General features: G+C 40.2%; 1 protein-coding gene across 3 annotated transcripts in view; it reads left to right on the forward strand.

Annotated features, from left to right (window-relative positions):
• Positions 1–15,968, forward strand: part of HPGDS (hematopoietic prostaglandin D synthase) — a 35,693-nt gene that overhangs the window by 13,819 nt on the left and 5,906 nt on the right. For 2 of the 3 annotated variants that reach the window (XM_021008414.2, XM_021008413.2), the window contains exons 2-5: positions 1,756–1,897; positions 5,405–5,497; positions 8,029–8,138; positions 15,075–15,173. In XM_021008414.2, the coding sequence (XP_020864073.1) occupies positions 1,765–1,897; positions 5,405–5,497; positions 8,029–8,138; positions 15,075–15,173 (435 nt within the window). In that variant the 5' untranslated portion in view covers positions 1,756–1,764. The remainder of the gene's footprint in view (positions 1–1,755; positions 1,898–5,404; positions 5,498–8,028; positions 8,139–15,074; positions 15,174–15,968) is intronic. The other variant, XM_021008416.2, reaches the window with a different exon arrangement.

The following is a 15,968-nucleotide window of genomic DNA, read 5'->3' on the forward strand; positions in this document are numbered from 1 at the left end:
CTAATAAGAAATTTTCCAATCTAAATTTGTGTGTTATGAATTTGACTTCTCATACTAATACTAACAGTTCAAAACATGGAATTTCCATTTCTTGTTTAGAGTTCAACTTTTGCTTTGAGGGAACTACCTATTCAGATCAGTCAGTCAAAAGTATTTATTAAGCACTTTCCATGTGCCAGGCACTGTGCTAGTGCTGGGGATACCAAGAAAGGCAGACGGTCCCTTCTCTCAAAGAGCTCACAGTCTAATGAAGGAGACAACATGCAAATAGCTATGTACAAACAGAAGCAGCTAGGTGGTGCAGTGAGTAGGGTGCCAGGTCTGGAGTCAGGAAGACTCAATTTGTGAGTTCAAATCTGGCCTCAGACACTTACTAGATGTGTGACCCTGGGCAGATTACTTAACCCTGTTTGCCTCAGTTTCCTCATTTGTAAAATGAGCTGGAGAAGGAAATAGCAAACTATTCTAGTATCTCTAAGAAAATTCCAAATGGGGTCATGAAGAGTTGGACACGACTGAAATTAGTCATTTCACGTACAAACAAACATTTAGGGAGCACTGGAAAAGGCTTGTTGCAGAAGGTGGGATTTTAACTTCAGCTTGAAAGAAGCCAGAGAAGCCGAGAGACCAAGATGAGGAGGGTCAGGACATGGAGTGCCAGCAGACATTTACTGAGCTCCAGGCACTGTACTAGACTATTCAGGTATAAGGGTTAAAATAAAGCAACATCTGTGCTCAAGGAAATTATATTCTGCTCCAAGGAAACAACATACGTACAAAGATACACAAAATATATGCCAATAAGCACAAGGTAATTGGGGGCAAGGAGTCCCAATCAGCTGAGGTATCTGAAAAGCCTTTGTGGAGAGAGAGAGGCACTTTAGATGATTTGAAAGAAAATTAGAAACTCTAGGTGGTAGAGGTGGGGAAGTTGGGTATTCCCTACATGGCAGACAGCCAGTGAAAAAACGGAGAGATTGGAAACTGTCGTGTGGAAGGAATGGCAAGGCTAGATTGGCTGGACTGCAGAGAATGCAGAGGAGATAATGTACAGCAAAGCTGGAAAGCTAGATTGGAGCCAGGCTTTACATTTCTTATTTGCAGAAGAGTTTTTTACTTAATCCTGAAAGTCACTGGAGTGTTTTTGGGTCAATGAGTGACATGGTTAGAGCAGAGCTTTAGGAAAAACACTTCAGCAGCTGTGTGGATGACAGGTTGGAGAAGGGACTGATTTGACTTTGGGAAACCAAAGAAGCAGTTCTGGTAATTGTCAGTCAATAGTAAATATTTATTAAGCACATATTATGTGTCCTCAGGCATTGTGCTAAGCACTGGGGATACAAAGAAAGGTCAAAGACAGTCCCTGCTCTCCACGAGCCCCCATTCTAACATGCAAACAACTACGTAGTAACAAGCTACACACAGAATACACTGGAGGTAATCAAATGATGGGAGATCAGGAAAGGCTTTCTGTAGAAGGTAGGAGTTTTAGTTGGCACTTGATGACTGTTGGAGGAACTGAAAGTGGGCCAGTGTGGCTGGATCACAGAGTATATTGAGGGGAGTGATGGGTGAGAAATCAGGAGAGGTAGGAAGGTACCAGGCTATCAAGAACTTTAAATGCCAGGGTTTATATTTGATCTTGAATGTAATACGGAGTCAATGAGGTGATTAATCACATGTACTGTTGACTCATGTGTGTTGCATTTTCTCTAGAATACTACTTAAATAACCTTTCCTACTCTTCTTTTTCAGAATTGTACCATGCCACACTACAAACTCATTTATTTTAACATGAGAGGGAGAGCAGAAATTATTCGATACCTTTTTGCCTACTTAGACATACCGTATGAGGACCATCGGATAAGTCAAGACGACTGGCCTGCAGTCAAACAAAGTAAGTGGAATAAGGAAGATACTGATGCTTCTTGACTAATGGTTTGACCAATGGGGATTAGAACCATGGTGTTTTCTTCCTATTTCTCAATGTGACAATACTGTAAGCATGTAAAAAAAGTGATTTCCTACTTTGGGGTAATGGCAAGAGCTGATTGATTATTCATTCAATTTATCAGCACCCACAGTCTCATTTTTGAGGCTATTTTTGACCACTGGATTAGATTAGCACACATATGTTTAAGAATGTGACAGGAAAGAGATGCCCATAAGTACAACAGAAAGCATCCCTCAAATCTTGAAGAATGCCCAAATGAATATCACAAAGGCCAGATAGTTTGCATATACTTCATTTGAAAAATATTTTTAAAGAAGTTTCTCCTTATTCTGACACTTTGTTTTTCAACCGAAGCTGATATTTAATCTTACCTAGACTTTGTCTTTTCATTTTAGGGCCATACATAATATTTCCCTAGCTATATGGATCTACTGCTAGCAATGGAGATTGGTACTCACGTGGCCACTTACAGTCTTTGAAAGCTGTCTAGAGCACTGACAGGTTAAGTGAGCCCAGGGCAAGCCAGTGTATATATCAGAAGCAGAACTTGGACCCAGTTCTTCTTGACTCTGAGGCCAGCTCTCTATCATGCCACACTCAGTGTTTCACTTGTCTTTTCATGGTTATAAAATCCTTATTTTACAGATGAAGAAACAAAAGCTATACAGGTGAAGTGAGCAACTCAAGTTTATAGGTTGAAATTCAGCAAAACTTCCTATTGAGTACTTGGGATTTAGAATTGTAATGGAATTTAGTGATCATTTAACTCAATCCCTTCCTTTTTTTTCCTTTTCTGCAAGGCAGTGAGGTTAAGTGACTTGCCCAGGGTCACACAGCTAATAATTATCAAGTGTGGGGTCTGAGACCGGATTTGAACTCCGGTCCTCCTGAATCCAGGGCCAGTACTCTATCCACTGTGCCACCTAACTGCCCCTACTCTTTCCTTTTTTTTAGATGAGGATATAAGGCTCAGAGAGGTTAGAGACAGAAGAGAGAAAGCAGAGAGGAGAGGCTCAGATCCAGGTTCCCTTTCCTCTCATATTATGCCTCTTTCTTTCAGGTGGCAAGTTTGTGAGCTAAGTGTTGGTGTCGGCATTGAGTCATTAGGATTTTTTTTCAGTTAATATAAATTAAAGAACTAAGAATTCATTTTAATTTCTCAGAATGCCATAATTCATATTCAAACTGCAAGACCATTATTTCATTTTAATAAATACAAGGAGGCTATTTCAGCAAAATCTCTACAAATATGGAAATTGCCAGTTGGGGAGTTGGAGCGGACCTCAACGGCCAACTAGTCCAAACTCTATCTGAAAGGAACCCCTATAATAACCCACCAAACAAGTGGCCATCCCGGCAACCTCTCTGGGCATCCCCCCTCCCATCACTCCCAGTTCTGCCCTTGGGGACCAAATAGAATAAGTCTAATGCCTATGAACACAACAGCCCTTCAAATACTGACACCCAGCCATCCTGTCCTCCTGAATTTCTTCTTCTTTTCTTCTTCTTCTCCTCCTCCATTTCTCCTCCTCCTCCTTTTCTTCTTTCTCCTTCTCCTTTTTTCTCCTTCTCCAACTCCTATTCCTCCTCCTCCTTTTTCTTCTTCTTTTCTTCTTCTTGTCTTTCTCCTCCTCCTCCTCCTTTTCTTCTTTTTCCCTTCTCCTCCTCTTCTTTCTCCCCCTCCTCCCCTTCTTCCTCCTCTTCCTTCTTCTTCTCCTCCTCCTCCTCCTCCTCCTCCTCCTCCTCCTCCTCCTCCTCCTCCTCCTCCTCCTCCTTATATGGCATGAACTCAACCACTCCAGTTGCCTTTTTTCTGGATAGTCTTGCTTCATAAACTCTGGAGCCCAGAAACGAACACACTACTCCAGATGAGACCCAACAGGTGCAAAGTACAGTGGGACTCTAGCTCCTCAGTACTGGAAGCAAACCCAAGATGGCATTAGCTTTTGGGGCTGCCACACTGCCCTGCCGACTCATATTGAGCTTGTAATCCACTAGACTGCTGACTAATGCCATTTCCTCTAACTTGTACTTGTAAAGCTGATTTTCTCTTTGTAGCTGAAAGTATAAGAGTTTACATTTATTGCTACTGAATTTCATCATATGAGATTCCACCCAGTGTTCTAGCCTGACAAGACCCTTTTGGATCTTACCTCTGTGATTCAGTGTCAGCTACTCCTCTCGGTTACGTGTTATTTATAAATTTGATGATCATACCATTGAACCTATATCCAAATGATTGATTAAAAAAAAAGTAAACAGTAAAGAACCAAGCACAGATCCCTGGGGTAACTAGCTGATGGTGCAGTGGATAGAGCCTGGGGCCTGAAGTCAGGAAGCCCCAAGTTCAAATCCAATTTCAGACACTTACTAGCTGTGTGACCCAAGGCAGGGAAAGGGCACTTTCCAGACAAAAAGCAGGGCTTGCCATCTTGTGCCCTTGGGCTGGGCTAGAAGTCTAGCAAAGAGGTTTGTTTCAGTTGGGAAGTCCCAGTAGGCTAGAAGGAGGAAGGAGGTGATTTGTCCTAGTCCAGAGGCCTTGTGAGGATTATAGGATCCTAGGCTTATAAATTTAGAGTTGATGAGACCTTGATTTGGTCAACTGGTCAAACCTGAAGTAGGCTTCTAACTCAGTTCTGCCTTGCTCCAAGAACACTCTGTCTACTACACCACGACTGCCCCAGGATGTGAGATGGAGTTTGTCCCAACCTATTTTCAGCACTTGAGAGTAGGGACTGTTGTATATCATCTGAAAGATTTATTTACTAGAACAATCTTATAAATAAATAAAAAGTCTTTACTTTCTATAAATAAATAAATAAAACGATAAAACAAAACAGCTTGCAGTCTAGGAATTTTTAAAGTATTGAAATACCTGAAATCGAAAACCTTTACCTGACATGGTGTTCCTAAGCAAATGGACATTTGCAGCCACAACAAATGGACAATTACACTTGGTTGCTCACTGATAAAACAATACTACCATTGCTACTGGAAAGGACACGAATACCTACTGCCCTTTGGTGACATTCATAACCCCTGTGACTGCCTTTCCTGGCTACCATTCTCAATATACAATAGACTATAAGCTCATCATTTTCGTCTTAGTAAACCCATACTACCTGTCAAAAAAAATAGGTACTTAATAAATGTTTATTCATTTAGTTGACACCAGGCTGGCTTATGAGGTAGTAAGAGCTACAACAATGGTACCAAGTCATTTTCCTGGCACATGTGGTGCCATCGTGAAAGTGATGCTTTGGGATCAGGTCTCAAAACCTCTCAGCTTTCCCTCATACCCTTTGCTAAAGAGTTCATCACTACTGACTTACATTGAAAAAAATCTCCATGACTCATCTGAAAAAATATATTGCATTGTACTTTGACTTTGTGTATTAAAACTATTGATTTCTTTTGTTTTATTTATTTATTTGTTTGTTTTATTTAAAGCTGTTCCATTTGGCAAAATCCCAATTTTAGAAGTTGACGGAGTTCCCCTTCACCAGAGTCTTGCCATAGGAAGGTTTTTGGCTAGAAAAGCAGGTAATGCATTTAAGACTTTGGCTATTATAGGTATTTTGTGTTGACTGATTCTGGGCAATAAAAAGGTCCTGTATTGAATAAGAATACCAAAGCCTATTTATTGGAAGAATATTTACTGAGTTCCTACAAGTATAATACTGTGCTCGGGACAGTGGAGATTACAAAGGTAAAATAAAGTCCATGCTTTTAAATATCTTACAGTTTCTTGATCCAAATATTAATTCCATTCTATCTGATACTTGTTCATAAAAATTCCACGAGGCAGGGTGCAGCGGCACAGCATCGGCCCTGGAGTCTGGAGGATGTGAGATTAAATTATAGACACTTATTAGCTGTGTGACTCTGGGCAAGTCACTTAACCTGATTGCCTCCCCCCAGCAAAAAAAAAAAAATCTCCAAGAGCCGAAAGTGTCTTTTATGTGCTGGTAGCCATACTTTGTGCATTGTGTATAGTCATTTAAGTCCCATGCTTTTTATTGCTTAATCCTTGTTTGGATTCTATCTCCTTTGAATATCTAGGAGCTTTTCTCTATCATATATAGATTAGTGGATATGTATAGACAGTTTTTCCCCTTTCCTTTTACCTTTTAGTTCGAAGCCTCTTTTCAAAAAAAAATAGATTTGCAATATTGTAAGCAAATAGATTCTTACTAGCCCTTGTTAGGAGCCTGTCATTCCTATATTTGAAGCATTAGTGTAGAAATCAAAAGCCCATTTTCATACACCAGCTTCTTAGCTTACTTCAAAAAAATCTGCCTTTATCTTCTAAATTTCTTGTGTTTAATGGGCAATATTAAGGAAAATACTGTCAGTTCCCCTAAAGTCTTTAGTTTCTTGTTCATGATTTTATGTCAGTAATACTTTCTTGGTCCTTTCCGGCAGTATCATTTAAGCCCGTGTGAGTCACCAGAACAGGGAAGCAGTAATGATCATTCTATCCCCAGCCTCTAGCAGAAAGGGGACAGGAAAAGGAAGTATTTGAAACAAGTAAGAGAAGAATCTGTGAATGTGACTCAGAGGGTTTAAGGATTTGTAAAGAAGACCAGAGATTGAATTTAGAGGGGGGAATATTTAGAAAGATTAGAGGAATTGGAGAAAGAGGGGGAGAATGATTCAATGACTGAGGGAGAATGACTGAAGGAAATAGAATGATCTAAGGATAAGGAAAAGCATAAGAATTGGAATACCAAAGAAGGAGGAGGAGAATCAAGGATAAGTAGTTGAGATGACAAAGTTTAAATTTTTTTTTCTAAGACTGAGTAAGAAGTTAGCAGGAGATGGGAATGCAAATTGGAAGTAGTAGTGGTCAAAGCAGAGGTGGGGAACCTGCAGCCTCGAGGCCAGACGTGGCCCTGTAGGTCTTCAAGTGTGGCCCTCTAGGTCCTCAAGTGTGTCAGTCAAAGGGACACACTTGAGGACCTAGAGGTCCACATCTGCCTTTTGGATGCCGGTTCCCCACCCCTGGGTCAAAGCGTTAAGTGAAGCTAAAGAGCCTGGCAATGTATTGATTAGTGTAAAAAAAGAAGTGAGAAGGGGAATGACTCCTAAGCAATGTGCCAAAGCAGTTCTACAGGGGAAAAAAAAGCAAGAAAAAGATTAAAGTCTTACCTCCAGAAAACAGTTGCTGGGACCAACAACTAAGCATGTAGTGTTTGTTTGTTTTCATTTTTTTTGCAAGGTAATTGGGGTTAAGTGACTTGCCCAGGGTCACACAGCTAGTAAGTGCTAAGTGTCTGGTCTGAGAGCAGATTTGAACTCTGCTCCTCCTGACTCCACCGCACCACCTAGCTGCCCCAACATGTAATGTTTGTATTTCATTCATGGCCAAACAGTTGCTATTTATGCTCTAAGTCAAGGGTAATTAATTGTTTTGTTTTGAGTAAGGTGCCCCTTTGGAAGGCTGATGAAACCAGTGGAGCCCTTCTCAGAATGATGTATTTGAGTGCAGAGAGTAAAATAGATAGGATTGCAAACCAAAAGTTAGTAAAAAGATGTGCATTTTTTCCCCATCCAAGTTCACAGACTCCCTGAAATCTATTCATGGACACCCAGGTAAAGAATTCCAGTCCCAAAGAAATAGGCACCATCTGCAGAGATAGTCTAACTACTGATTTGTGTTAAATTAGCTTTAATGTAACAAGTGTTTAGGACTAGCAATGATAGTTTGCTTTTTTTTTTACCCCAAGGAAGAGTACAGAATTTTTTTTTTTATTTTAGAGGCAAGTGACTTGCCCAGGGTCACACAGCTAGCTAATAAGTGTCTAAGGTTGGATTTGAACTCAAGTCCTCCTGACTCCAGGGCTGGTGCGCTATACATTGTGCAACCTAGCTACCCCAAAAAATTTTCTTTTAAAGTTTACTCCTTGTCCCCTCCCCCTCCCCCACACATGCAAATTATATTAAACCCCTGGAATCTAGACAGAGGCACCATTGAAAAACTTTGTAAATATTCAAAAGCATCCCTTTCCCCAAAAGAATAAATTATAGCAATTGCTTTTCTGGAGCTCCAGCAAGCTTTCTCTATTTTATAGGTCTGGCGGGGAAGACAGAGTTGGAACGATGTCAAGTTGACGCCATCATAGATACGCTGGATGACTTCATGTCAAGGTTTCCTTGGGCGGAGAAAAAACAAGATATCAAAGTAATGTCATCAATTACACATAAAAATAATTGCTATGTATAGGGAGCATGTTATAGTAGATAGCTAGCCTCTGATTCAGGAAGACCTGGGTTCAGATCTCACCTCTGACGCGTATTGACTGAATAGCCCTGGGCAAGTCATTGGGAATTCTCTACCTAGGTCTGGGTACACACCTACCTAAGATACATCATACATGCATACTGGTAAGTATGCATGTATATATGCATGTATATAAGTATGTTTTATGACACATACAAATGAAAAATTTAAGTTGTTATGTTCATGTGATAGTCTAAGTCACAGGTGAAAGTGTGAAAGATGAACAACTTAAGTTATAAAATATTTTGAGCAGGAAGGGACCTTGGGAATCATCTAGATTACCTAACTACCTCATTTTATAGATGAAGAAAATGGGTCCCAGAAAGAGGTGAAGTGACTTGCTGGTCACAACGGTAATCTATAGTTCACTATGTTCTCGTCATTCCATCACACTGCTTCCCCTCTCATCCACCACTCACCCCACTCACGCACCAGCCGCTACCCGCAAACCCTACTTGTTCAACACAGACACTGTGCTGTTCCCATCGTCTGTGCATAACAAATGACGCAATGACATTTATCCAAAGACCATCAATTCCTAATTACTGTGTTTATTCCCCATATTTTGGATTCTTCACAAGCATTGAGAGTCACTTACTTGCCCTGCTGGTTTGGAGGTATGGCCCTGGCCTATTACATCCAGGATATTTCCCATTGTGCAAGACAGGGCATCATCTTCTCTCAATTTGGGGGTTGGGGTAGGGTAGGTCTGCTGCATCAGTGGGGATCCAGGCTTCCCATTTCTTTTCAACCAGTTTTCATTCTGCCCAGGTGGACAGTTCCCACAAAATGTGTCGGGGTGAATGTGCAAGGCAAACAATTTTTTATCCAGACAAAAACAGGCCAGGGTTGGCCTTAGGTAGCGTCTTTGGTGTCTCCTCCTCCCGGTCTCTCCTTCCCTGGGACCCTTTAGGGGCAATACCCTTGTATTTGCTGACAGATCCCCCCACCAGAATGAGAAAGGTTCTGCTACCTGGTGCTCTTTGTCCAAAGGAAGTTCAAAGTGATGTATAAATTCTCTTAGGAGGACATTTGTGTTTTAAGCATCTTATTTATAATGTAGAATGACAGTTTTTGTCTCCTGTTTAAAAGATTTTAGGCAATGCAAAGGAGAATATTCGTGGGTGGAGAGACTTAAGAGGAATTTCTTCATTAAGAGTAAAGCTACTCTTAGCCATCTGCATGGGGTTAGGTCTGAAGCAACATTAGGGTGCATTGGTCAGCACCTTTCCTTCTTTTTTCCCTCCCTTCAATTGACCTCTTTCCCTATGCAACAGGCATTGTGAGAATTCATTACTTGTGAGACTTCAAAAAAAAGTTCAGAAAATCCTTTAAAAACATTTTAAACAAGTGATTTCCCTTTCAGACTGCCTTGCAGATCTCTTGGATTGCTCACTTGTTCGTGTAATACTTCCTACATATACTTGTGCAAGCCACACTTTCTGAAGTGGTTTTCACAGAACACACATAGACTCAACAATGTACTTTGGGTTTGACAATGTTGCTGTCCAATCCTATTATACACACATACTCAGAAACACGTATGTGTGTATACATGTGTATGTATACACACATGTCTGTATATACATACCTGTATGTGTATAAATACCAGGTGTCCAAGCTGGGGATCCGTTTATTTTTAGCAATAGTCATGAAACAATATTCTAGTAGCTTTGTGTAGTCTCTTCAAGTTTCTAATAATGAGACTTAGTAGTTCAAGATGGCAAGTTGGAAATGCAAGACTGGAAGGCAGCAAAGACGTTAAGATTGAACAAACATGTCTGAAAAGCATTTGCACAGATCTGATAACTCAATCCATGGCAGCTGATGAGATCATCAAATCAAATAGTGTTGTTGGTAAGTCATTTTTCAGTGGTATCCAACTCTTCCTGACCCCATCTGGGGTTTTCTTGGGAGAGATGCTGGAGTGGTTTGTCATTTCCTTCTCCAGCTTATTTTATAGAGGAACTCAGGCAAATAGGGTTAAGTGACTTACCCAGGGTCACACCGCCCGTAAGTGTCTGAGACCAGATTTGAATTCCTGAAGATTAGTCTTCCTGATTCCAAGCCCTGTGCTCCATTGACAATGCCACCTAGCTACCCTTAGTAAACAGCATAAAAGGAGAAAAGAAAAGGGCCTAACAGAGCTGTATGGGACACATTTGGCGAAGGAACATAACCTGGATGAAGACTCAGCAAAGGATATTGAAAAAGAGCAATCAGATGATAGGAGGAGAACCATAAGAGGTCAATGTCATTAAAACCAGAAGAAAAGAAGATGTTTGACAGTGTCAAAGTCTGTAAGAAAGATAAGGACAGACTTTAGAGAGAATAGTTGCAGGTGGGTGATGCATTCAGAAGCCATATTTCAAAGGATTGAATGAGTAAGAGGAGAGGAAGTGGAGGTGCCGCCTTGTGTAGACAACTTTTTCTAGTTTAGCTGAGAAAGGATGGAGAAATGTAGAACGATAGCTTGAAGAAGTAGTAGGATCTAGTGAAAGTTTGTAGGGAAGAAATACAAATCAATATATAGGGAGAAATTGAAGAGGAGAATGAGAGGGAAAGGAAGAGAGAGAGAAAGAGACAGAGCCAGAGCCTGAGAGACCTCAGAAGGGAATGGAATAATATATTCCAAAGAACAATTGAACTCAAGATATAACCCAAGGTGAGACATCTGCAAAAAGATGGACATTGATATGAGAGAGGCATTTGAAATATTCCTATGGGGTGTGGGGGTTGGGGTGGGAACCATTCAGATGCAGGTAGATTATTTGTTCAGCATCCTAGATAACAGAAACACGAAAAGGTAAATAAACACAACTATCCATAAAAGCACAAGTAAGGAAATGAAATGCACACACAAAGCAATATTAACATATGAAAGAGATGAATTGCAGCTGAGGGTTAAATGATCCTATACTCCAATATTAGGTTGTAATGTTCTTACTGTAATACCTACCTTAGAAGCACGAGCTGCCAACAAATAATACAAATCAGGCTTATTGAATTAATCACAATAAAAATGGAGATAGGGAAAGGTTGGAAAATATTGCTGATAGGCCTTCCTACCAATTTACCAATTATCAATCAACAAGCAATGAGTAAGTAAATACCTACTTGGCACCAGACACTGTGCTTATAAAGACAGAGCAGAAATAGTCCCTGCCCTCACATACTTTTCTATTGATGATTAGAATGATCTGCATATTGTATGGTCTTTACTCCTCTTCCAGCTCTAACATTCTAGGAATAAAATTAATAGAAATGCTCAGAACTCATTAGTTCTGATTATTGCTGAGAATTTGGGGAAGAAAAGGGAAGGGCTTCACTTTTTAGGCCATCAATTTACATTTATTTTTCTCAAGCTATATCCTTATCCCCCAGTTTCTGGGACCAAGGCTCATTTTAGCCTAGTCTATTGATGATTATATTACTCATGTCTATTTCAAGTATTAATAGTGTGTAACTCTCGCTTATATGCAAAAAAAAAAAGGAAAGAAAGAAAGAAAGAAAGAAAGAAAGAAAGAAAGGAAGAAGGAAGAAGAAGGAAGGAAGGAAGGAAGGAAGGAAGGAAGGAAGAAAGAAAGAAAGAAAGAAAGAAAGAAAGAAAGAAAGAAAGAAAGAAAGAAAGGAAGGAAGGAAGGAAGGAAGGAAGAAAGAAAAGAAAAATCTTTCTTTTAATCTCTCATTTTTTTTTCCTATGATGGGTTACAATGCTGCCACCTTATGGTTCAAACAAACTTTCCCATTGAATTTCATTACTGTGAAAGAAGATACTAGTTAATGAACTCACACTTCAGCACCTTCATGTTTTTAAAAGGGTTGATATAAAAGGTGCTATATTCGAATAGATTATGAAAATATCTCTCTTAGAATAGTTTCCTGAAACTACCAAAGATATATGGATTTCAGATATTTGATTCTGATATCTTTTCCAATAAGATTTCACAAGCCGAGAAGTAGCTGCAAAATTTCAGTCCTAATTTTTAAAGAAAAAAAAGCAAAAACCAAAATACCTTCTTAAGGACAAATGGCCCTTATAACCATTTGGCAGATTATTAAACTTCCTTCGCAATTTTACCTCCCTTCTCTGGGACTCAGTGACCTCTCTAAGCTGAGAGGATTATACATATTACATGGCTGACTGTGTACCTTCCAACTCTAACATTCACTCATCCATCCATTCATTCAATCAATCAATCAACATGCATTTATCAGGCAGCTGCTATATGCCAAGCTCTGAGGATATGAAGAAAAAAATGAATTATTTCCCTTTTTTCAAAGAACATACACATTCTATCTAAGGGAATACCATAATACACAGAAGAATATAACATATATATATATGTACGTAATACATAAAAGAATATTATAATGCATATACACAGAGATACATGTGTATATGTACACATACAGTTTACATATGTACAACCGTGTGTGTATATATATATATGTGCGTATGCATGTGTGTTATATGTGTACTGTGAAAAATGATTTCTCTTAGTAATCTGTGTCTTGCAGACTCAGAGATCCCAGCCCCCCTTCTGCTCCAAAGTTCTTCAGAAGGACATTTCTGATAATGAGATTGCATTGAATCTTCTTATCCTGGTCAAACTGCAACCCAGGCTTGAATTGATTTTATCCTATTCAGGCTTGGGTGGAGGAAGATTTCTTCTGCCTAGATAGCCCAAAGACTGGGGGTGGGATTTCATCTGTCCAGATGGCGGGTGACACCAGCCCCTGTTGACCTAGATTAAATGACCTAAGTCACATACTCAAGACCTCATTTTAATATGACCCACCTCCCAACGTCAGGGTTGATTGGCATCCCTTGGGAACACCTACTCTTTGAATCTCAATCGAGCCAGTTCTGAACTGGCCCCCTTAGGTTTGGACTGAACTCCCATGCAATACATATCAAGCCAGCTTGAGAGAAATTGAACCATGGACACACGCACCCTAATTTTGTTTGTCTCTTTCTTAGAACAGATTCTGTAATTTATTGAGGTTTGACAGTATGCACATGTATATGTATCTGTGTATATGGGATATATATTATATGTGTATACACATATATGCATATGTATGTATGTATATACATGTATGTATATACATGTATATGTGTATGTATCTGCTGAGAGGAATCAAAAAAGGCCTCATGGAAAGGTAGCGGTGCTTGAGCTGAACTTTCAGGAAGCCTAGGGATCCTAAGCAGCAGAGATAAGCCAAGAGGATCCCCTGGGCATAGAAGACAACCTGTGCAAAAGTGATAGAATGGACATGTACATGTGCACTGTTTACAAGTTTTGGTTCACAACAGTTCATGGTTCAGAAACACTGAAGACAATGGTGAGAAGTCTTGAAGAGGATTAGGAACTAGGGGTCTGGAGTGTTTGAAGGAGGCTAGGGTTGAGGTAGAGAAAAAAGACCATGTGTCCGATATAAATTTACAGAGCAGGTCACGTACTGAGCATCTACTGGCACGTAGATGACAGCAACAAGAATTTGTTAGAGGAAGAGAGAAAGTTCCAGGTGATTGCTGGGGGGTGGTGTCAGAGGGTCTGATAGACTCATGGGGAGGAAGACAGCAGGTGTCAACTCCTCCTTCGGATGGTGTCAGGGAACGTAAAAGAAGCAGCAACTGGTCTTGGTGTTTTCTAGAGAAAGCCAAGTTTCAGTGAGCACCCAAAATGGGAAGAATAAGACCACAGACTTTGAGCAGGAAGAGAGCTTAGGGTTTATCTAGTTCCATCTTGTCATTTTTCTGATGAGGGGACGGAAGCTCGGGGAGGTAAACTAATGCGCTTGTAGATCACACACCCAACAACTGGTAGAGTCAAGACTTGAACTTAGGTGCTTCAACTCTAAACCTAGTGGACTTCGTAACAGAAGAGGGATCCAGAGGTACAATGGAAACAAAGGGCAGAGTACCTTTGGTACCTCTGTAGCAGTCACTAAAGAGGGCTAATACTGAGTTTATTATAGAGGTTGAGGGAGGGAACTCCGGGAGTGGCAGTAGCCACACTGCTTTCTTTACTACTGGACCTCCTGGGCTTCCAAAATGGAGTGGGCTCTCTACTGAGTTGTGTTTCCAAGTCACTACATTCTCCCTTGGAGGGAAGGAGGCCCAGGAGAGGGACTTTGTGGCCATGAAACCTTGAGGCTCAGCAGCCCAAGCCCAGAAGGAAGAAATACGGTGGCTCTTGTGGCTGGTGTTATTTGGAGGTGGGGTAAAAAGATTATGTAGCATAAGTTAGCACAGAAAAACCTTTGGGTTTTGATGAGCCGCACATTCAATATGAGTTAACAGACTGATATGGTAACCTCCCCCAATTTCTGGGACTTATTAAGACCTTCGAGTGTAGCCACAGAAATATTGTGTCTCAAAGGAGGAAGGTGCCAGTTCATTATACTCCACCCTTCAGTTTGGGGCTCTACACTGGAATATGCCCAAAAGTTAAATCCGATGGTGAGGGGGACTGAAAACCATGCCACATCAGAACCGTTTGCAGAAGTTGGCAATGTTTGCTCTGAAGAAGATGAAGAAGGTTTAGAGGATGAAAAATGTCTACAAGTAGGGTTGTAATGTGGAAGGCTTCTGATTGGTCCCAGAGAGGAGAGCCAGGGTGGAAATAGGCAGAAGCTGCAACTAGCTAGATTTAGCCTAGATTTATTAGTGCTATCAAAAGTATAATGAACTGCACTTTGGGAGATAAGGGGTACGCAGAAATCTCTAAAATCTAAATGACCAATTGTAGGAGTTGAGGTAGATAAAATTTTTGTTCAGTTATAGACTGGCCTAAACCCTAATAATCGTTTTTTTTTTCCTTCTCCTAGGATCAGATGTTTAATGAGCTGCTCACAAATGATGCTCCTGGTTTTCTACAAGATTTAGACCTTTATTTAGGGAAGAAGGACTGGCTTGTTGGCAACTCTGTAAGTAGTGTGGTTTAAAATATCAATGTAGTAACGTTTTTAAGGTAAATTTTATTATTGTTGTAGATGATAATAAGAGTAGTAGTAGTAATAATGACAATAATAAGAAACCTGACCTTGGCTAGCTTGCACCGTAGAGCAAGCAAAGGTTGGGTTTAAATCCCACCTCTGACATTTACTAGGTGGCGGATCCTGGGAAAGCCATTTCACCTCTATGTCTTGGAAAACTCCCCAGGATTTACCTATTAAAAAGTTGGGAGCTCCTACCCAGAAGTTCCCTATGCTAAAAAATCCTAGATCTTTCAGATGTATAAGATTAGCAATTCACATGCTTTTTTAAGCTTCTGCAATTCCTAAAAGGTATATTGGCTATTATGCCTATTTTAAAGATGTGGAAACTGAGGCAAAATACTTGCCCAAGGTGACACATAGTAAATAACCAAGTCATGATTTGAACCTTAGTCTTCTGATTTTAGAAAAAGGGGTCCCTCTACTGTACTTCTCTGTAACTCTTTGTCTGTTATTGGCCTAATGGGCCAATAGTAACAATAATTAAATAATACTATAAGATTTACAAAGCACTTTATTATTACATATTACCTTATTTCATCTTCACCACAACCCTGTGATCTTAACGATCTTAATATCCTGATTTGATAGATGAGATTGGGAATGAAGGACGTTAACTTGTTCCATCACATGGGTAGTGTCACAATATTCCTACCTTCCAGTACTGACCATGGAGGCCTCATATTAGATAAGAAAAAATATAGAAGTGGGCCATGAGAATGCTCT

Source organism: Phascolarctos cinereus, unplaced genomic scaffold (genome assembly GCF_003287225.1).
Source record: "Phascolarctos cinereus isolate Bilbo 61053 unplaced genomic scaffold, phaCin_HiC Scaffold_9;HRSCAF=440, whole genome shotgun sequence".
NCBI lineage: Eukaryota > Metazoa > Chordata > Mammalia > Diprotodontia > Phascolarctidae > Phascolarctos > Phascolarctos cinereus.